Source organism: Cervus canadensis, chromosome 6 (genome assembly GCF_019320065.1).
Source record: "Cervus canadensis isolate Bull #8, Minnesota chromosome 6, ASM1932006v1, whole genome shotgun sequence".
NCBI lineage: Eukaryota > Metazoa > Chordata > Mammalia > Artiodactyla > Cervidae > Cervus > Cervus canadensis.
This window is the reverse complement of record NC_057391.1, coordinates 3,646,139-3,669,021: the sequence shown is the minus strand read 5'-3', so window position 1 is coordinate 3,669,021 and position 22,883 is coordinate 3,646,139. Positions and strand designations below refer to the sequence as shown.

Genomic DNA, 22,883 nt, shown 5'->3' with positions numbered 1-22,883 from the left:
CTTGATGACTGTGGCTTTGTAGTAGAGTCTGAAGTCAGGCAGGTTGATCCTCCAGTTCCATTCTTCTTTGTCAAGACTGCTTTGGCTATTCAAAGTTTTTTGTATTTCCATACAAATTGTGAAATTATTTGTTCTAGTTCTCTGAAGAATACCATTGGTAGCTTGATAGGGATTGCATTGAATCTATAGATTGCTTTGGGTCGTATACTCATTTTCACAATGTTGATTCTTCCAATCCATGAACACAGTATATTTCTCCATCTATTTGTGTCCTCTTTGATTTCTTTCATCAGTGTTTTATAGTTTCCTACATATAGGTCTTTTGTTTCTTTAGGTAGATATACTCCTAAGTATTTTATTCTTTTTGTTGCAATGGTGAATGGTATTGTTTCCTTAATTTCTCTTTCTGTTTTCTCATTGTTAGTGTATAGGAATGCAAGGGATTTCTGTGTGTTAATTTTATTTTATTTTATTTTTTTTAATTTTTTTATTAGTTGTAGGCTAATTACTTCACAACATTTCAGTGGGTTTTGTCATACATTGATATGAATCAGCCATAGATTTACACTTATTCCCCATCCCGATCCCCCCTCCCATCTCCCTCTCCACCCGATTCCTCTGGGTCTTCCCAGTGCACCAGGCCCAAGCACTTGTCTCATGCATCCCACCTGGGCTGGTGATCTGTTTCACCATAGATAGTATACATGCTGTTCTTTTGAAACATCCCACCCTCACCTTCTCCCACAGAGTTCAAAAGTCTGTTCTGTATTTCTGTGTCTCTTTTTCTGTTTTGCATATAGGGTTATCGTTACCATCTTTCTAAATTCCATATATATGTGTTAGTATGCTGTAATGTTCTTTATCTTTCTGGCTTACTTCACTCTGTATAAGGGGCTCCAGTTTCATCCATCTCATTAGGACTGGTTCAAATGAATTCTTTTTAACGGCTGAGTAATATTCCATGGTGTATATGTACCACAGCTTCCTTATCCATTCATCTGCTGATGGGCATCTAGGTTGCTTCCATGTCCTGGCTATTATAAACAGTGCTGCGATGAACATTGGGGTGCACGTGTCTCTTTCAGATCTGGTTTCCTCAGTGTGTATGCCCAGAGTGGTATTGCTGGGTCATATGGCAGTTCTATTTCCAGTTTTTTAAGGAATCTCCACACTGTTCTCCATAGTGGCTGTACTAGTTTGCATTCCCACCAACAGTGTAAGAGGGTTCCCTTTTCTCCACACCCTCTCCAGCATTTATTGCTTGTAGACTTTTGGATAGCAGCCATCCTGACTGGCGTGTAATGGTACCTCATTGTGGTTTTGATTTGCATTTCTCTGATAATGAGTGATGTTGAGCATCTTTTCATGTGTTTGTTAGCCATCTGTATGTCTTCTTTGGAGAAATGTCTGTTTAGTTCTTTGGCCCATTTTTTGATTGGGTCATTTATTTTTCTGGAATTGAGCTGCAGGAGTTGCTTGTATATTTTTGAGATTAATCCTTTGTCTGTTTCTTCATTTGCTATTATTTTCTCCCAATCTGAGGGCTGTCTTTTCACCTTACTTATAGTTTCCTTTGTAGTGCAAAAGCTTTTAAGTTTCATTAGGTCCCATTTGTTTAGTTTTGCTTTTATTTCCAATATTCTGGGAGGTGGGTCATAGAGGATCTTGCTGTGATTTATGTCGGAGAGTGTTTTGCCTATGTTCTCCTCTAGGAGTTTTATAGTTTCTGGTCTTACATTTAGATCTTTAATCCATTTTGAGTTTATTTTTGTGTATGGTGTTAGAAAGTGTTCTAGTTTCATTCTTTTACAAGTGGTTGACCAGTTTTCCCAGCACCACTTGTTAAAGAGGTTGTCTTTTTTCCATTGTATATCCTTGCCTCCTTTGTCAAAGATAAGGTGTCCATAGGTTTTTGGATTTATCTCTGGGCTTTCTATTCTGTTCCATTGGTCTATATTTCTGTCTTTGTGCCAGTACCACACTGTCTTGATGACTGTGGCTTTGTAGTAGAGTCTGAAGTCAGGCAGGTTGATTCCTCCAGTTCCATTCTTCTTTCTCAAGATTACTTTGGCTATTCGAGGTTTTTTGTATTTCCATACAAATTGTGAAATTCTTTGGTCTAGTTCTGTGAAAAATACCGTTGGTAGCTTGATAGGGATTGCATTGAATCTATAGATTGCTTTGGGTAGAATAGCCATTTTGACAATATTGATTCTTCCAATCCATGAACACGGTATGTTTCTCCATCTGTTTGTGTCCTCTTTGATTTCTTTCATCAGTGTTTTATAGTTTTCTATGTATAGGTCTTTTGTTTCTTTAGGTAAGATATACTCCTAAGTATTTTATCTTTTTGTTGCAATGGTGAATGGTATTGTTTCCTTAATTTCTCTTTCTGTTTTCTCATTGTTAGTATATAGGAATGCAAGGGATTTCTGTGTGTTAATTTTATATCCTGCAACTTTACTATATTCATTGATTAGTTCTAGTAATTTTCTGGTAGAGTCTTTAGGGTTTTCTATGTAGAGGATCATGTCATCTGCAAACAGTGAGAGTTTTACTTCTTCTTTTCCTATCTGGATTCCTTTTACTTCTTTTTCTGCTCTGATTGCTGTGGCCAGCACTTCCAAAACTATGTTGAATAGTAGTGGTGAGAGTGGGCACCCTTGTCTTGTTCCTGACTTTAAGGGAAATGCTTTTGATTTTTCACCATTGAGGATAATGTTTACTGTGGGTTTGTCATATATAGCTCTTATTATGTTGAGTTATGTTCCTTCTATTCCTGCTTTCTGGAGAATTTTTATCATAAATGGATGTTGAATTTTGTCAAAGGCTTTTTCTGCATCTATTGAGATAATCATATGGTTTTTATTTTTCAATTTGTTAATGTGGTGTATTACATTGATTTGTGGGTATTGAAGAATCCTTGCATCCCTGAGATAAAGCCCACTTGGTCATGATGTATGATCTTTTTAATATGTTGTTGGATTCTGTTTGCTAGAATTTTGTTAAGGATTTTTGCATCTATGTTCATAAGTGATATTGGCCTGTCAAATAAATAACCTAGCTCTACACCTAAAGCAACTAGAGAAGGAAGAAATGGAGAACCCCAGGGTTAGTAGAAGGAAAGAAATCTTAAAAATTAGGGCAGAAATAAATGCAAAAGAAACAAAAGAGACCATAACAAAAATCAACAAAGCCAAAGGCTGGTTTTTTGAAAAGATAAATAAAATTGACAAACCATTAGCCAGACTCATCAAGAAACAAAGGGAGAAAAATCAAATCAACAAAATTAGAAATGAAAATGGAGAGATCACAACAGACAACACAGAAATACAAAGGATCATAAGAGACTATTATCAGCAACTATATGCAATAAAATGGACAACTTGGAAGAAATGGACAAATTCTTAGAAAAGTATAACTTTCCAAAACTGAACCAGGAAGAAATAGAAAATCTTCACAGACCCATCACAAGCATGGAAATTGAAACTGTAATCAGAAATCTTCCAGCAAACAAAAGCCCAGGACCAGACAGCTTCACAGCTGAATTCTACCAAAAATTTAGAGAAGAGCTAACACCCATCTTACTCAAACTCTTCCAGAAAATTGCAGAGGAAGGTAAACTTCCAAACTCATTCTATGAGGCCAAATACCAAAACCTGACAAAGATGCCACAAAAAAAAGAAAACTACTAGGTGTATTGTTTACCACTGATCCACCAGGGAAACCCAGATCAAATCATTTTATCCACAGAAGAACCTTCCATAGACGAAAAATGGGCTGACAAATACGTTGTATGAATTTGTAGCTTACTTGAAATAGTAATTATTCTTGCTAATATTGAAACTATCAAAAGAGGAAACTCAGATTCTCAGTTACGTCTTGTCTCTTTTCCAGGGTTTCATACATCATAAATCTAAGCCCCCTACATTTAATACCGTGGCTTTTTTTTAAAAACTTTGTTTCTTTTTTTTTCTTTTTAAATATTTTTTTTTATTGAAGGGTAATTGCTTTACAGAATTTTGCTGTTTTCTGTCAAACCTCAACATGAATCAGCCATAGGTATACACATGTCCCCTCCCTTTTGAACCTCCCTCCCATCTCCCGCCCACCCCACTGCTCTAGGTTGATACAGAGCCCCTGTTTGAGTTTCCTGAGCCAGACAGCAAATTCCTGTTGGCTATCTATTTTATATATGGTAATGTAAGCTTCCATGTTACTCTTTCCATACACCCCACCCTCTCCTCCCCTCTCCCCATGTCTGTGAGTCTGTCTGTGTCTGCTTCTCCCTTGCTGCCTTTCAAATAAATTTAATACCACAGCTTTTGTTTTGCCAGTTTGTGTAGATGTTGTTGCAGGCTGGGTTCTTTGGGAGGTTAGACTCCGAGGTGGAGTGGAGTTTGAAGGATGTTTATTAGATCGCATCACTGGGATCCACATGGGTGGGAGAAGGAAGGTGGAGCAGAGGGAGAGGCTGAGTGGCCATGTGGTCCACAGCCTTAGTAACCCTTTAGAGAGCTCTGGGTCTGAAACAACTAGTCAGAGTCATCCCAGGTGGTGCCAGTGAGGCTGGGGCTTTTATAAACAAGCGTCCTTTCACCAGTGACGGGATGCAGGCCTCCTCCAGGAAGGGCCTGACCTTGGGCAAAGTGGCTTCTGCAGCTGAGGCATATCTCACGGTGCCTGTGGATGCAGAGTGTCTGTGGACAGCTCCTCTGGGGCTGAAGGCCCTGCCTTTCAGGTGCAGTACAGTGCTGGCAGGATGAGGGTGAGACTCAAGCTACACAGCACTGGTTTAACCCACAGGAGAAGCAGCATGCACACATAACATGATGGTGTTTATTGACTCTTGTTTACCTCAGTTCTCTCATCATGTCAGACTCTTTGTGACCCCGTGGACTGCAGCACACCAGGCTTCCCTGTCCATTACCAACTGCCGGAGCTTGCTCAAACTCATGTCCATCAAGTTCGTGATGCCTCTGTCTGAGGACAACCACCTCATCCTCTGTTGTCCCCTTCTCCTCCTGCCTTCAATCTTTCCCAGCATCATGCTCTTTTCCAAGGAGTCAGTTGTTTGCATCAGGTGGCCAAAGTATTGAAGCTTCAGCTTCAACATCAGCCCTTCCAATGAATATTCAGGACTGATTTCCTCAGAGGATTTCAATTGCTGCATAAAGGGTGTCTGACTCACAGCACTGTTGAATTTATTTGCTGCTGGAGCTGAGCAATAAGTAGTGGGTTAACTGAGGAATTAATTAGCCATCGTGCAAGCTGCTTTCACGTGTTTTGTGTTGCTTTCTCCTCGTCCTCCTCCAAAGGAGCACTGATTCCTGCCACCCTGCCCTCTGGCCAGCAGTCCTGGCACTTGGCGATGAAGGTTTTCTCTCTCCTTTGTCTAGATCCTGAGTACCCACATTGTCAGTGGGTAGTGAGTTGGGGTAAGTGGGGGTCAGGGACCAGCAGTTGAATCCACCTCTAAGGCAGTCATATCCATAAAAATAAAAGCTTACCAAATACTTCTCCTAGAACTAATTGTATTACAGTTATATTTTTCTTCTCTTTATGAAGACATAAAGCTACCTTCCCTAGTGACTTTAAAATAAAATTTGATTTTTAAAAATTTGATGTTTGTATGGCCTTTCAGTCATCTGCTGCCCTACAGCTGGATTAGGAAAGCTTTAGTGTTGCCCATCTGAATATGGGACCACCCTTTTAAGGGCCTTAGCATGGTCTTTCTAAGAGTTTGACCAGCCACACTGGGAGGCAACATTGCCTAGAAGTTAAGAACCCAGGATCAAGAATCTGACTGTTCTGACTCTGATGTTTTCTAGATGTGTGTTCTTGGACGAGTCCATCCCTCAAAGCCTCAGTTTCCTTATCTACACGATGGAGACTTTAAAAGCTGTTCCCTCCAGGAATGACAAGGATTCTGAAAGGTGATGCCCATGAAGAGCCTGGCATGTGCCCTGGCATGTAAGTGTTACCTTCTCTTTGGGAGGAGGAAGGTAATGATAATGGTGGTGGTGGTGCTGGGACAATTGGGTTCTGCCCTCTGTCACATTCCCGCAAACCCTCCCTTCTGTTTGTGGTCTATGTAATCTGCCAGGTTTTTTATTTTTCTGCTGCGGGAGACCTGAAGCAATAGATAGTGGGTAGATGTGAAAGACGGAGAAGGCAATGGCACCCCACTCCAGTACTCTTGCCTGGAAAATCCCATGGACAGAGGAGCCTGGTAGGCTGCAGTCCATGGAGTCGCTAAGAGTCGGACACAACTGAGCGACTTCACTTTGATTTTTCACTTTCATGCATTGGAGAAGGAGATGGCAACCCACTCCAGTGTTCTTGCCTGGAGAATCCCAGGGACGGGGGAGCCTGGTGGGCAGCCATCTGTGGGGTCACACAGAGTCGGACACGACTGAAGTGACTTAGCAGTAGCAGATATGAAAGAATGCAGAGGAGAGAAAAGTACTTTTGAAAAATACTACAGATTCACATTTCAAAATAACATCACATGAAATGTATCTAGGAGAATTCCATCAAAACAAATCACTATGGCTGCTTCAGTGATGCCTGAGAGCGGGTATGCGAGGCAGTAGAGAGAGGTGTGTGTCCATGGGTCATGGCCCCCGGGAGTGAATCACTTGGGTTCAGCAGTAGGGGTTGGGGAGTGGGGTTCGGCAGAGAGAGCCCCGGTGCGGGTTGTGTGCCCACGTGGGAAGCACGCAGAGCTGCAGGCCTCTCCCCGTTGGACCCAGCGGTGTCTAGCCAGCAGTGACTGATGAGAGGGACAGCGACCAAGGCAAACGGAGTAAGCTTTCTAAATATGAGGACTTCTGACGCAGTCAGCGACGCCTCAGCTGTTCTGTAATGAGGTTTAACGTTGGTCCACCAGAGCAAGGCTTCACCAGGTGGTGGTTGACTCTTGCTTGGCCTCCAGTCGCAGCTGTGTGTGGCAGAGAGGGACGGTGCTGAATTAACAAACCAGAAACACTTTCAAAGTGTGGATTAGCTATGAGCTTCATGTTCTACGGTGGGAAGGAAGACCTCTGTCTCTGGCAGTGGTGATTTATTGGTGTACTTCTAGATTTGGTAAACTCTCATTTAGTTGGCCTGATGGAGTTCTGGTGTGTCGTGATTAATCCCTCTGCCTTGCTGAGCTATTTATCATGGCTGCACTCAGGTTACCAACTTTCAGAGAACTGGAATATAATGAAACGCATGAACACTGAAGCAAGTAAAATGAATTTGCTCTCTCGGGCACTTTAGCTGAGCTTTAGGGTCTTTGAGGACCTCACCACTGCCATTATCACTGTGCGGCCCAACAGGTTGGATACAGACTGTTGGGCCTGATGTAAGCCCTGCAGCTGCCTTGAGACTGTGACCTCAGCATCTGATTCTGAACTGCTGCTGCTGCTTTTTAAATTTTTTTTTATAAAAGGCTATGCCTCAGGAGGAGAAGGCAATGGCGACCCACTCCAGTGTTCTTGCTTGGAGAATCCCAGGGATGGGGGAGCCTGGTGGGCTGCCACCTATGGGGTCACACAGAGTCGGACACGACTGAAGCAACTTAGCAGCAGCATGCCTCAGGAACTGCTTCAGAAACTACTTGCCGTCATTGGAGTCTTCTCTGGTCTGGGTTCTGGGTCAATGGGATTGTCCTGCTGCAGAAGCCCTCATATGTCTGCCATTCCCAAGCCATGCTAAAGTGGAGCCTTGGATAGCAATCCTCTGGAGGGAAAGTATTGATGGGTGATACTTTGCCTGGGAGTTCCAGGCCCTCTGCTCTTTCCAGGCCTGGTGACAGGCTGGAAGGTGGACTGCCTGACATTTCAGTCTGCTTCTGGCAGCCCAGGAATGAAAGTAGCCCAAAGGGCTTCTTACGTCATCAAAGAAAATGTAAATCACTGTTGAAGTAATTCATTCACGGCCACGGTCGGACATGATCTATAACCTCTAAGGGCCTTACGTGCTAAGTCGTGTCAGTCGTATCTGACTGTGTGTGAGCCTGTGGACTGCAGCCCGCCAGGCTCCTCTGTCTACGGGATTCTCCTGGCAAGACAACTGGAGTGGCTTGCCATTTCCTTCTCCACAGGATCTTCCTGACCCAGGGATCGAACCCACGTCTCTCTCATCTCCTGCATTGGCAGGCAGGTTCTTTACCACTAGCGCCACCTGGGAAGCCCCCAAGGGCCTCATATCAAAGTCTTTTTGTTGTTTCTGTTCTAGTTGTTTTAATCATCTTCAAAAGGAGAGAAAGGTTCTCATTGTATTCTTGATCCTATTGTGTATACAGTTTGAAACAAGGAGACTGGTTTTCTTGGATATCTGTTAAATGGATTAACCTCAAATGGGAGTCCTGCGAGGGCTGTGAACAGCACAGCAAGAGTGCAGCTGTTTCTTTTAAAATCTGTGGCCGCCTGGACACGGGCTACACTGCTGACTGCTTGGCCCATCACCCTTGGGCGGGCTGGCCAGGCTCCCCCCAGATACACGGTTGTGGGAGCGGACTCCTCAGCGCCCTTCCCTCGGCCCCCAGCCCATCTCCGAGCACCTCACACCCTGTCTGCTGCTCCTCCCTAGCTGTTGCCCTGGCCATCTCTGCTGTTACTCGCATGTAGCTTCTGGCCTCCCACTCGCCCATCATCAGCCCTGGTGCTCGGGGAGCTGCCCCATGGTGGGCCCCGCACTCTGCTTTGCACTCACACTCAGGTCACTGGGTCACACCCCCAGTCCTGCCGGGCCTTGCGCCCTCACCCCAAGGCTAGTGCACGTGTGTGTGTGGGCACACACTTGCCTCAAGAGAAAGGTACTAACAGACGTGTTTCACCACAAACACCTTTTAATGGCTTTTCAGTAGATCTGACCAGCTGTGCAATATTCCTTCATTGTACAAGTTCAGCATTTTTAGTTATTGATTCATTGACTGACATCTGTTAAGACCTACTCAGTAGCAGTGCTAGGCTTCACATTGAGAAGTAACTTCTTACCTTCTGTCTTGAAGTGGATGTAAGGGTGATCTGACTGTGAGGTCTGTCTCCCCACACATAGGTGAGTTGACTACACTTTATGTCCATGGTTGACATAGACGTTTTCCCGCCAAGTCCACATGAGCACTTCCCCAAGCTGTCAGAAGAGAGACATCATTCCCAGATGGATCGCTGCTTCATAAAGTGCCTACACGTTGTCAAGTGCAAGTCCCGGATGTAGAGTTTTGTGTACAGTGTGTTTATGTCCATTGAAAAAGCAAAGCAGAAACTAAATATATAGAAGCTCTGGAAGAATGAGCAAGAAAATGATAACGTAGGATTCCTCTGAGGAAGGGATTCGGGCAGCTTGGGAGTCAGGGGAAGAAGGGAAATTTTTCACTGTGTGTACTTTTGAATTTTAAATTCTGTGAATATTATGGCTTTTTTTTTTTTTTTAAAAGCAAGGATCTATTTTTAAATGTTAAGTCCTTGAAAAGGAGGTGGAGGCTGAGATGCTATCACCTGGAATCTTGAGCGAACTGATGAGAATGGTACACAAGTGTAGATACAGAAAGTGAATCCATAGGAAATCATAGAAGAAAGAAGTGAACTCAGCATTAGAGGATTAGGTGTGGTTGCCATTGTTGTTGCTTCCTGAAAATATACCATCCATCTGTCATGAATGTGCACCTGCTGGGTCTCTGGCCCATGGCTGGGAAGGGAGTGGGCAGGTGGATGACAGGCCAAAGGAAGATGCTAATGGGAAGCTTTGTGCTCTAGTGAATCTGAAATCGTCAGCTACATTCCGTCTACCTAAACACAAGTGTGGGTTTCTGTGAGGGTCCAGCACCAATTAGGGATTTGAAAACTCACAAAGTGTTTAATTTTGTGAGGACTGTGTGAATTTTAGGCAGGAAGATACTGGGTTTGGTGATACCGTGTCATAGTATCTTCCTTAATGTCTGTTCTCCCCAAAACAGAATAAATTTGTGTTCCTTGGTGTAAACAGTAAATAATATACACAGAAAGTGCTTTACAATATTGGTTAAGGCTGTATCTACAGTCTACTGTTTACATTCCTGTCTCTCTCTCTTGGTGACAAATGAGCCTAATACAGTGAAGAAGCTACAACAGAGCCCACAGCGGGGAAATCTCAATTCACCAAACAAACAGCTTGGTTATCGAGTTTGCAGATCGACACAATGGGCCACCAGCACTAAAAGTCTTCAAAGGATTAACACAGATGTTAAAAATTAGAATTTACTTACTAAGCATACAGAATGCTGTACTGGATTAGCTTCTATGCACAGTCTTTTAAACATAGGATTTTTTTTTTCCCTAAGAAAAGCAGAGCATGCACAAGATTTATTCATTGGGTCACATTTGATGGACATTTAAAATTTCATACCCAAATAGTCTTACCGCAGCTCTAAACTATGGGACATTGGAACAAGGGCAAATCCTGGAGGTGGGCAGAGTTTTCTACTGAGCTAGAACCAGGTGACCCACTCCTTCTAGGGTCACAAAGCAGGACCAGAGTCCTTCCTTTTGCTTCTGTCTTACAGTCAGGTTGAACTTGTTCAGCTGCCAGCTCAACATCTTAGTGTCATATATTAGGTCATTTATGTGGGTTATTTAGTCTTTACAGCTGCCAGTTGGGCTCTAATTATTCAGTTTTATGGGTGAAGAAGCTGGGACACAGAGAGGCTAAGTCATTTGTCCCAAATCACAAAGTAAGTCAGTGGTCAAACCTAGGTAGTGTGACTCTCAAACCTGCTTTCTAAGCACCAGATGAAAGAAAAATGCTTGTGTTTAGTGGGACCTTTTTATATACTGTGTTTAATGGGAAAGTATTAACCTTAACTCTTTGAATAGTAGACGAACACTGTAGTACACTTGGGTGGCCAGATGCAGTTGCGCAGGTGTGCACTGCCCAGCCGCAGGGGCCCAGCTGTGTTACAGCCCCTGTGAGGGGACCCCTTGGGCCGGTGTAGTGCTCAGCATACACAGCCGTGTGCCCTGACCCTGGGTCTCTGAAAGGCTGGTGAACTTTGGGTAGCAGTATCTTCACAGTGAGTGATACTAGTTCCTAAATCATCCCTGTAAAGTTAGGAAAGTTGATTATAGAAAAAGAAAAGCAGAGGAGGGGAAGAGATGATGTAAACCATGAAGAGATGGGAAAATTTATGTTTTTAACCATATGCTTCCAGTTTGACAGACTGAATGAATTTGCTTTGCCGTGAGAAACTTGGAAATTTAAATTATTCTCCCACATCTCTTCCCTCTATCTTCCGGATTGTGTTTATCACATCATTATTTTTACCTGATCAGTATTTATAGTATTTACAATATGCTAGGTATCATAATTCCCACAGTTGCCTAGTTTTAATCCTGCATCTAAATGAACCACCAGACCTTCTATCATGGGCTTTCCGTGACTCAGAGTGATTAATTTCTTAATTGGCCCCCATATTATCACTGGGTTCCTATTATTTTGTGACTTTTGCTTAAGTATTTCTGTGGGATGGATTCCAATAACTTGGAATTCCCGGGAAATGGGACAAGCATTTAAAGTTTTTGTAGGCATTATCCGATTGGCCTCTAATTACCTGGATCATGTTATACAATCACCAGGTCTTAGAATATCTTTATGCTTTGAATTTGTTGTTGATGTTCGGTCCCTAAGTCTTGTCCAACTCTTCACGACCCCACGGACTGCAGCATGCCAGGCTTCCCTGTCTTCCAACGTTGAATATTAACCAACCAACCTTGAATAGTAGCACTTAAATTTTTCTTAATTATTTGAAGGATTAAGAAGAGTACCCCGCCCCATTACCTAGAGATAATGACTATTAATAATTTCTTGTATATTTTCCACAACATTTTGCTGATATAGAAGTATAAAATGTACATACCACACTCATACACAGTGTCTTTTTTTTTTAACATGAAAGGGCACAGTCAATGCAAGCTGTTCTCCATCTTGCTTTTTTCTCCTTTAATGATCTTACAGAAAGTTTCATATCAGCATATATCCAACTAAATGTTAAGAGCTGTTGCAATATATAGATATTCCAATATATAGATGACCATTATATAGTTGTTATATAGTTGTTTCAGTATTTAAGGTTCTATTAATGGTGTTTTAGGTTGTTCCAGACTTTTACTTCAAAAAAATACTACAGTTAAAACTTTTTATCTGCATCTTTGAACATGTGTGAACATGTGAACATGCCTGTTAACTAGATTCCAAGAAGTGAGATTTCCAGGTAGAAAGGTCTGTGCATTTCATATTTTGATCACATATTGCTGAAATGGCCTCTCAAGAGAGGACACCGTTTGCAGCCCCACCCCCAGCCCCACCCTCAGTAGTGCATGAAGCTGCCTGTTTACCCACAGCTTCTGCAGAGGAGTGTAGCTTTTAGGAACATTGCTGATCTAGAAAGTGAAACATGGTATATAAGTTTTAATTTTAATGTCCACTCGTCTTACAGGTAACAGTTGACAAACTTTTTAGGATGTCTGATGGTCATTTGTGTGTTCCTTTGTATGTGTCTTTTCTGTGAAGTCTCTTTTTATGTCCTTTGCCCATTTTTCTATTGGGTTTTTGGTAACTGCTATTTCTTTCTGATTTGTCAGCTTATTTATATATTGAATTATGGCCATCTTTTTGTTAATATTAGTTACCCTTTGTAGTCTGTCTGTCTTTGAAATCTTCTCGACCATGAGGAAATTTTTTTATTTTTATGTAGACAAATTTATAAATAGTTTATGTTTCTAGGTATTGTGTCTTCCTTAGAAAGACCTTTTTCTGATTTATTTTTTTACTGAGGTGTAGTTGATTCACAGTGTTATATTAATTACTGCTGTGCCGCTGAGTGATGCAGTTACCCAGATATGCATTTGTTTTGATATTCTTTTCCATTATGGCTTATCACAGGGCATTGAATGTAGTGCCCTGCACTGTACAGTAGGACCTTGTTGTTTATCCACCCTCTGTATAAAAGCTTACATCTTCTAACCCCAGCCGCCCACCCCATCTCTCTCTCAGTCCGTCCTCCTTGCCCACCATCAGTCTGTCCTCTCTGTTGGTGAATTTATCTCTGTTTTGTAAATATGTTCATTTGTGTCATATTTTAGGTTCCACTTATAAGTGATATCATATGGTATTTGTCTCTCTCTTTCTGACTTACTTAGAGTGATAATCCCTAATTGCATCCACATTGCTGCAAATGGTATTCTTTCTTTTTTATAGCTGAGCAGTAATCCATTGTATGCACACACCACATCATGTGTATCCATTCAGCCGTCGATGCACATTTCGGTTGTTTCCGTGTCTTGGCTATTGTGAATACTGCGGCTGTGGACCTAGAGATGCTTCTTTCTTTTTGAATTGTAGTTTTGTCTGGATATACGCCCAGTGGTAGGATTGCTGGATCATATGGTAATTCTGTTTTTGGTTTTCTGAGGAACCTGCATACTCTTTTCCTCAGTGGCTGCACCAGCTTATATTCCCACCAAAAGCATAGCAGGGTTCCCTTTCCTCCATACCCGCTCCAGCATTTGATATTGGTAGATTTTTTGATGATGGCCACTCTGAGTGGTGTGAGGTGGTCCCTCCTTGTAGTTTTGATTTGCTTTTCTCTGATAATTAGTGATGTTGAGTATCTATTCATGTGTCTGTTGGCCTTCTCTATGTGGAAAGACCTTCTTTATTCCAATATTGAATTTTAAAATATTCCATATTTTCTTCTAGTGTTCTCATGGTTTCTTTTTAAAATACTTCAATGTTCGATTTATCATTTTAGAGTAAAGCAGACATTCATTTTCCTTTTTATCCTCACTGTTGGCCTATTGAACATTGAATGACCCATCTTTCCTGCACTGCTTAGAAATGCTGCTCTCAGATTTCCCTGGTGGAGTAGCGGGCAGGAATCCGCCTGTCAGTGCAGGGGACACAGGTTCAGCCCACCCCTGGTCTGGGACGAGGCCACATGCTGCAGAGCAGCTGAGCCTGCATGCTGCGGCCGCTGCCCCTGGAGCCTGCGCTTCCCAGCAAAGAAGCCGTCACACTGAGAAGCCCGAGCGTGCAGTGAGGAGCAGCCCACCTGCCGCAGGGAGAGAAGGCCTGAGCAAAGCAGTGAGGACCCAGCACAGCCACACACAAATAAACAGATAAAATTTAGAAAACGACAAGGGAAAAAATGCCCAAGAATTTACAAAAATTTCCGTACAGTGTACTAGTTTTCAGCCTAGACATACACTGTCCTTTCCTGTCCTCCATCTCCCCAGCTGTGGTGGGAGTTGAATGGAAGTTTTACTTCATATTAATTAGATATTTTAACAGTGTAGGACAACCTTAGGGTATTTTTTGTTTGAGAAAATTAAAACTAGACATCCCTGGAGTTCAGTAGTTCAGTCAGTTCAGTCCAGTCCTTCAGTCATGTCCGACTCTTTGCGACCCTATGGACTGCAGCACACCAGGCCTCCCTGTCCATCACCAGCTCCCAGAGCTTGCTCAAACTCATGTCCATTGAGTTGGTGATGCCATCCAACCATCTCATCCTCTGTTGTCTCCTTCTCCTCCCACATTCAATCTTTCCCAGCATCAGGGTCTTTTCCAATGAGTCAGTTCTTGGCATCAGGTGGCCAAAGTATTGGAGCTTCAGCTTCAGCATCAGTCCTTCCAATGAATATTCGGGACTGATTTCCTTTGGGATTGACTGGTTTGATCTCTTTGCAGTCCAAGGGACTCTCAAAAGTCTTCTCCAACAACACAGTTCAAAGCATCAATTCTTCTGCACTCAGCTTTCTTTAGAGTCCAGCTCTCACATCCATACATGCCTACTGGAAAAACCATAGCTTTGACTACATGCAGCTTTGTCAGCAAAGGAATGTCTCTGCTTTTTAATATGCTGTCTAGATTGGTCATAGCTTTTCTTACGAGGAGCAAGTGTTTTTTAACTTCATGGCTGCAGTGATTTTGGAGCCCCAAAAATGAAGTCTGTCACTGTTTCCATTGTTTCCCCATCTATTTACCATGAAGTGATGGGACCGGATGCCATGATCTTAGTTTTCTGAATGTTGAGCTTTAAGCCAACTTTTTCACTCTCCTCTTTCACTTTCATCAAGAGGCTCTTTAGTTGCTCTTCACTTTCTGCCATAAGGGTGGTGTCATCTGCATATCTGTGGTTATTGATATTTCTCCCTGCAATCTTGATTCCAGCTTGTGCTTCATCCAGCTCAGCATTTCTCATGGTGTACTCTGTGTATAAGTTAAATAAGCAGGATGACAGTATACATCCTTGATGTACTCCTTTCCCAGTTTGGAACCAGTTTGTTGTTCCATGTCCAGTTCTAGCTTTTGCTTCTTGACCTGCATACAGATTTCTCAAGAGGCAGGTCAGGTGGTCTGGTATTCCCATCTCTTGAAGAATTTTCTGCAGTGTGTGGTGATCTACACAGTCAAAGACTTTGACATATTCCAGTAGTCCAGGTGTAGTCCAGTAGTAGTCCACGCATATCAGACATGGGACAACATCTCTGCCCCTTGCCCAGAGCGTTCCTTCTCTCTCTTTTTAAAGCAGTGTATGTATTTATTTTGGCTGTGCTGGATCTTCATTGCTGCACAGGCTTTTCTCCAGTTGCGGCATGCAGGGTCTGCTCTCCCGTTGTGGTGTATGAGCTTCTCATCGCAGTGGCTTCTCCTGTTGTGGAGCACAGGCTCTAGGGCAGGCTGGCTCAGCTGTTGCGGCTCCCAGGCTCCAGAGCACAGGCTCAGTGGTTGTGGCACACGGGCTTCGTTGCTTCACGGCATGTGGGATCTTCCTGGATCAGGGACTGAACCCGTGGCTCCTGCACTGGCAGACAGCTTCTTTGCCTCTGAGCCCCCAGGGAAGCCCCTTCTCTTCTTGCTTAGATCCTGCTATCTAGTCCTGTGCCTATAGAGCATCACGCAGCTGCCACAGCCGCTTAAACACAGACTGTGTATGATGACCTCTGGTCCAGCAAGCTGTGAGGAATGCTGAGGTCTGTTATCTCCTGGGGGTCTGAGGGGAGTCAGAGGAAAACCCGACTGGAAACAGCTTGGCATTTCTTGACACACTCACATAAAAATTCTTTGTCAAAAAGGCAGTTCGGTTTACCATAGCAACAAATCCATTTCCTCTAGTGAGGTAGGCCCCTGCAAGGTTGTTAGCTGCCCTCACAGCTCAGCATGCACTTGGCCTCCAAGCTGCAGGCTCCGTGTGCAGTGCCTTATGCAACTCCAGATTCAGGCCCACGAGCTCCCCCAGTGTCGTTTAGATTCCAGGCTGGTCAGATGGTCCCCAGGCCTAGTGCTACCCCAAGGAAGTCACGGATTAGGTCGTGGTTCCTCCCCTCCCCCTCGAGGGTGATGCTTGGTTTGGGGGATGTATGGGGAGGCGGCAGCAGCCTGGATTCATCAGTGCTCTTGGAGGAGATTTGTGTCTTGTCATGGAGCAACCAAAGGTAAAAATAATCAAAAGCAGGAAAGACAGGAGTTCAGAGTGAGTCAAAGAGAAGATGATCAGCATCTAGGGCCTTGCGTGGGAGCTGTTCTCTCTGCTCCTTCAGAGCATGACCCGTTCCCCAGCACCCTGCAGAATGGGCTCAGGGCAAGGCAACCGCTCTCATTGCCCCCAGCCTGACCCCTGACTCCTAGTCCCCTTCTCTGGGGCTCTCTAGCCTCCCTCAAAGGGAAGGCGGGCCCTCGGGTCTTAGATAATGAGATGGCTGCTGTACTGAGGGGAAAGAGCAACCAGAAATCTTTAAGGACTTGGGGAAGAAGAAGGGGTGGCCTTCTATCCAGGCATGAAGAAGGGGTAGGCCTTCAGCATTCCTCGGGCCTAGCCTCATCCTGCCAAGGCCTGGAGAGTCACTCTCCAGTTCAAGTTGGAGGTCAGACCTTCAAGAAGAGCCCCAGAGAGAGGTGAGGAAGAAGGTTACTCTTATCCCGAGAGGACAGCCTTCTCTTCCGCTTGACCACCATCTTTCCCACCATCATCCTCACCTGAGGTTATGCCTGGGTGAGCTGGAAAGTTACGAGTCTTTGCAAGGGGAGCAAGGAGACACTGAGCAGAAAAAGAATCTAGGAGATAATGCCCTGGGGCCCAAAGGTGTTCTCCTTCAGTCCATCTAATGTGACAGAAGCTTGCCTTCATTCTCTTTGTTTGTAGGTTGACTTTTGCCCTGTATGATAGTATTTTCCTTCTTGTGACAAGCCTCCTACGTATCACTCCCTTCCAGGCAACCAACCCACTCATTTGGAGGAGGTTATTTTTGTGCACAATTTGCTTGTTGGAAACTACATGCTTCAGTGTGAGCAGTGCAGATGGAAAGAAAAACAAAAAAGTCCAGTTCTCTGCCTTGGTGGTGAGAGTGGAGAATCAAAGCAGTAGTACCTGCAGCTACCAGGCGTTTAGTGGTGTGGGGCGAGGTGAGCAGGGAAGGGTCGGGGGCCCCAGGCCCTGGCCAAGATGTGCTCCCTCTGACAGTGTTTGGTCTGGGTCTGACCGTCTTTCTTTGTATCCGGTTCTGTCCCCAGAAATAGGTGGGGTGACCCCAAATAAAAACACTAAAGTAAATGGGATGCCTCTTTAAGCCTTTGAAGAGTTGAAAGTTGTCTTTACAGGTCAGTTAGAGTCAAAGCAATCTATAGAGAAACCTTTTTTTTTTTGAAATGATGAGAATGACACCATGACATAAAAATTGACAAATTAACATCAAGTAGCCTGGAATACTGTGAAATGAAAAATGATAACAGAAACATTAGCCCTTTTATTTGTTAAGGAAATGAATGAAATGGAAAGGGAGAGGCCTCTATCCCTTAAGGAGGGAAGTATGGAAAAGGTTGGTTTTCATTCCAATCCCAAAGAAAAGCAATTCCAAAGAATCTTCAAACTACTGCACAACTGCACTCATATCACATGCTAGGAAAGTAATGCTCAAAATTCTCCAAGCCAGGCTTCAATAGTACCTGAACCAAGAACTTCCAGAACTTCAAGCTGGATTTAGAAAAGGCAGAGGAACCAGAGATCAAATTGCCAACATCTGTTGGATCACAAAAAAAGCAAGAGAATTTCAGAAAAACATCTGCTTTATTGACTGCACCAAAGCCACTGACTGTGTGGATCACAGCAAACTGTGGAAAATTCTTAAAGAGATGGGATTACTGGACCATCTTACCTGCCTGAGAAATCTGTATGCAGGTCAGGAAGCAACAGTTAGAACTAGACATGGAACAACAGACTGGTTCCAGATAGGGAAAGGAGTATGTCAAGGCTGTATATTGTCACCCTGCTTATTTAACTTATATGCAGAGTACATCATGCAAAATGTCAGGCTGAATGAAGTACAAGCTGGAATCAAGATTGACGGGAAAAGTATCAGTAACCTCAGATATGTGGCTGACACCACCATTATGGCAGAAAGTGAAGAGGAACTGAAGAGACTCTTGATGTAAATGAAAGAGGAGAGTGAAAAAGCTGACTAAAAACTCAACATTCAGAAAAGTAAGATCATGACATTTGGTCCCATCATTTCATGGCAAATAGATGGGGAAACAAGGGAAACAGACTTTATTTTGGGGGGCTCCAAAATCACTGCAGATGGTGACTGCAGCCATGAAATTAAAAGATGCTTGCTGCTTGGAAGAAAAGTTACAACCAACCTATACAGCATATTAAAAAGCAGAGATATTACTTTGTCTACAAAGGTCCGTGTAGTCAAAGCTATGGTTTTTCCAGTGATCATGTATGGATGTGAGAGTTGGACTATAAAGAAAGCTGAGCATAGAAGAATTGATGCTTTTGAACTATGGTGTTGGAGAAGCCTCTTGAGAGTCCCTTGGGCTGCAAGGAGATCGAACCAGTCCAACCTAAAGGAGGTCAGTCCTGAATATTCATTAGAAGGACTGATGCTGAAGCTGAAACTCCAATGCTTTGGCCACCTGAGGCAGAGAACTGACTCACTGGAAAAGACCCTGATGGTGGGAAAGATTGAAGGCAGGAGGAGAAGGGGATGACAGAGGATGAGATGGTTGGATGGCAGCACCAACTGAATGGACATGAGTTTGAGCAAGCTCTGGGAGTTGGTGATGGACAGGGAGGCCTGGTGTGCTTCAGTTCAGTTCAGTCGCTCAGTCGTGTCCGACTCTTTGCGACCCCATGAATCACAGCACACCAGGCCTCCCTGCCCATCACCAACTCCCAGAGTTCACCCAAACCCATGTCCATTGAGTTGGTGATGCCATCCAACCATCTCATCCTCTGTCGTCCCCTTCTCCTCCTGCCTTCAATCTTTCCCAGCATCAGGGTCTTTTCCCAATGAGTCAGCTCTTCGCATCAGGTGGCCAAAGCATTGGAGTTTCAACTTCAGCATCAGTTCTTCCAATGAACACCCCAGGACTGATCTCCTTTAGGATGGACTGGTTGGATCTCCTTGCAGTCCAAGGGACTCTCAAGAGTCTTCTCCAACACCACAGTTCAAAAGCATCAATTCTCCGGTGCTCAGCTTTCTTTATAGTCTAACTCTCACATCCATACATAACCACTGGAAAAACCATAGCCTTGACTAGACGGACCTTTGTGGACAAAGTAATGTCTCTCTCATTTTTAACATGCTGTCTAGGTTGGTCATAACTTTCCTTCCAAGGAGTAAGCGTCTTTTAATTTCATGGCTGCAATCACCATCTGCAGTGATTTTGGAGCCCAGAATAAAAAAAGCCAGTTTCCACTGTTTCCCCATCCATATGCCATGAAGTGATGGGACAGGATGCCATGATCTTAGTTTTCTGAATGTTGAGCTTTAAGCCAACTTTTTCACTCTCGTCTTTCACTTTCATCAAGAGGCTCTTTAGTTCCTCTCACTTTCTGCCATAAGGGTGGTGTCATCTGCCTGTGTGAGGTTATTGATATTTCTCCTGGCAAATCTTGATTACAGCTTGTGCTTCCTCCAGCCCAGTGCTTCTCCTCATGTACTCTGCATATAAATTAAATAATCAGGGTGACAATATACAGCCTAGAAGTACTCCTTTTCCTATTTGGAACCAATCTGTTGTTCCACGTCCAGTTCTAACTGTTGCTTCCTGACCTACATACAGGTTTCTCAAGAGACAGGTCAGGTGGTCTGGTATGCCCATCTCTTTCAGAATTTTCCGCCGTTTATTGTGATCCACACGGCCAAAGGCTTTGGCATAGTCAATAAAGCAGAAGTAGATGTTTTTCTGGAACTCTCTTGCTTTTTCAATGATCCAATGGATGTTGGCAATTTGATATCTGGTTCCTCTGCCTTTTCTAAAACCAGCTTGAACATCTGGAATTTCATGGTTCACATATTGCTGAAGTCTGACTTGGAGAATTTTGAGCATGACTTTACTGGCGTGTGAGATGAGTGCAATTGTGCGCTGTTTAAGCATCCTTTGGCATTGCCTTTCTTTGGGTCTGGAATGAAAAGTGACCTTTTCCAATCCTGTGGCCACTGCTGAGTTTTCCAAATTTGCTGACATATTGAGTGCTTTAGTCTATGGGGTGGCAAAGGGTCAGACACAATTGAGCGTCTGAACTGAACTGATGGAGTCTCCAATTACATGCTGAGATCCATGAGATGCTCTGCCTGAGCATATGAGAATGTGGCTGTAAGATTCTCCACACAGAAGTGTTTTCTTGGCATCCCAAGCATATGAAGTAAACAGACAGCCATGGAGACCTCTCCCACTTGCCATTGTTCCAGTAATACTCTGAGATAACAGGTGGAGCTTAAACATTCTCCCTTCAGTGACACTGCCCACCACATTGGATCATTTAACACAGTGACTGTGGGAAATTTAGAATGAATTGGAGAACTCCCTGCCAACATAGGAACCCTCCAGCCCCAGAGCACGCCCACTGCCCTGAGCTGAGCAACATCAGCGCCTGTATAGCACACCCTGCAGAGGGAAGGGAGAGGACGGGGGGGTGGGGGTACCGCAGCAAGGAAAGAAACGCTGGTTTCAGCCTTTGCTATCTATCCCAGGATGCAGAAGCCCTGCCTGGGTGATCATCAGTGGATGAAACCCTTAGACAAAAGGTTGATGGGAAATTTTACAAAGAAATGATCAAGATGAGCCCACAAGAACCCTTCAGGCCCAACTTGATGAAACTTGGCATCTCTAAGAGTAGCACAGCCATACACATGTCTCCTGATACTGTGTGCAAGGAAATACACAGCATCACCTAGCACGTATTCTTGCCAAGAAAATTTAAATGGAAATAATCCTGTAAGTCTAACTTCTGCGCTGGTAGTGGAACAAAATTAAATGATTGCATCAGGATGCAGTCAAAGACAGAATGTTCTACAACAGTTGACTTTGTATTTTTCAAAGCATCATTGAGATTAAAAAGTAAGACAAAGAAGGAAAAGCAAAAGAAAAAGATGCCAAAGAAGAAAGATTGGCTCTATATTCAAAGATACTTAAGGCACATATTAATATATAGATCTTATTGGATCCTGATTATAACAAGCTGTGGGGAGAAAATTTGAGGCAGTCAGGGAAACTTGAATATGAACTGTCGTTAAATAGCATGGAGTTACCATTAATTTTGTTTATTATGATATTAGCATTGCAGTTATGTGAGAAAATGTCTATAATTTTAAAAGCTGTATGCTGAAGTTTATAGAAGTGAAATGATAAGGCATGTGATACTTGCTTTAAAATAATTAAGAAAAAAAGGATAGGTAAGGCAAGAATACCATATTTTAGAATTCTTATGCTTTTATTAATGATACATGAATATACAATGTGCACCAGTAAAACACATTTGCTCTGTGAAATGTACACACAGTGAGAAACATGTTAGGCCTGTTAGCTCTCACTTAAGCAGAAAAAGTGCTTGTCTGAGTCACTGGAAATAGATGTGTTCTTTATCTTTCAAAATAATCAAAATTCAAAAAGCTTCTTTAGGACAGAGATAGACAGCTCACATGCGAAGAAATATGGATGACTTTTGAAAAATATGATTTCTTTGAAAATCCTCTAATTTCAAAGAAGCTTAAGGAATGCTAACCTCAGATTTGCCACTTGGAACAGAACAGGACTGGATCTTTGTCTAGTGCCCAGGCTTTCTTTAGGATAGTAGTCTTCACAACATCACCTGGACTTTTAGCAATGCAGTCTCTAGGTTTTCCCCAGGCCTACAGAATCTGAAATATTTGGAGATGAGGCTGAAATCTTCTTTGAACAAGCCCCCTCAGTGATTCTATGGACACTTAAGATGAGAACCACTGCTCTAGGAGCAGCAAGTTAAGTGTTAAGAAGGTATATCAGTTCTGGGAACCCCTGAGAGGTTGTTTACTGCAATGCAGATGTAACGCACTAAGTGATTCATGACTCTTATTTGCTAAATGATGGGGGTTTATCCAGTCATAACATCCTCTCTCACAAACACAACTCAGCTTTCGAACTGTTGTCAGGAAGTGTGGGTTAACAGTTCTCTTAAAATCTAGACCTGACCAGGAGATTATCGTTTTCAAAGGATTTTGAATCTGGTTGGCAGCTTGTGTTCATGTAACATCTCATCCCTTGTCCATCCCTCAGCCTCTGTTTTGGTGAACCTCATCCTTGAAGTATTACTAGTTTTAGAATATTTGGTAGGTCCTTCAGCCTCAGAGGACTGAGTATATCCACTCCTTGACAGGTCCCCACTCAGGCATTTATATTTCTTCAGCTAGTTGGTTCATGCAAAAGTTAGAAGCAGAGGTAGAGATATTAGCAGAAATCTGTGCGTAAGCCAGAAACATTTTTTCTCCCTTGATATCTGTGAGAAGTGAAATTGTTTTTTTCTGCAAGAAAAATATATTGTTCAAAGAGATTAGAAGCTCTTCTTGGAAATTTCATTGTACTTCTGAGATGATCATCTG

The 22,883-nt window shown here is 43.2% G+C and overlaps 1 protein-coding gene across 1 annotated transcript in view; it reads left to right on the top strand.

Moving 5' to 3' along the window:
* Positions 1-22,883, top strand: part of CCDC112 (coiled-coil domain containing 112) — a 126,833-nt gene that overhangs the window by 20,501 nt on the left and 83,449 nt on the right. The window contains exon 2 of the mRNA XM_043470639.1: positions 5,832-5,973. Within this exon, the coding sequence (XP_043326574.1) occupies positions 5,918-5,973 (56 nt within the window). The 5' untranslated portion in view covers positions 5,832-5,917. The remainder of the gene's footprint in view (positions 1-5,831; positions 5,974-22,883) is intronic.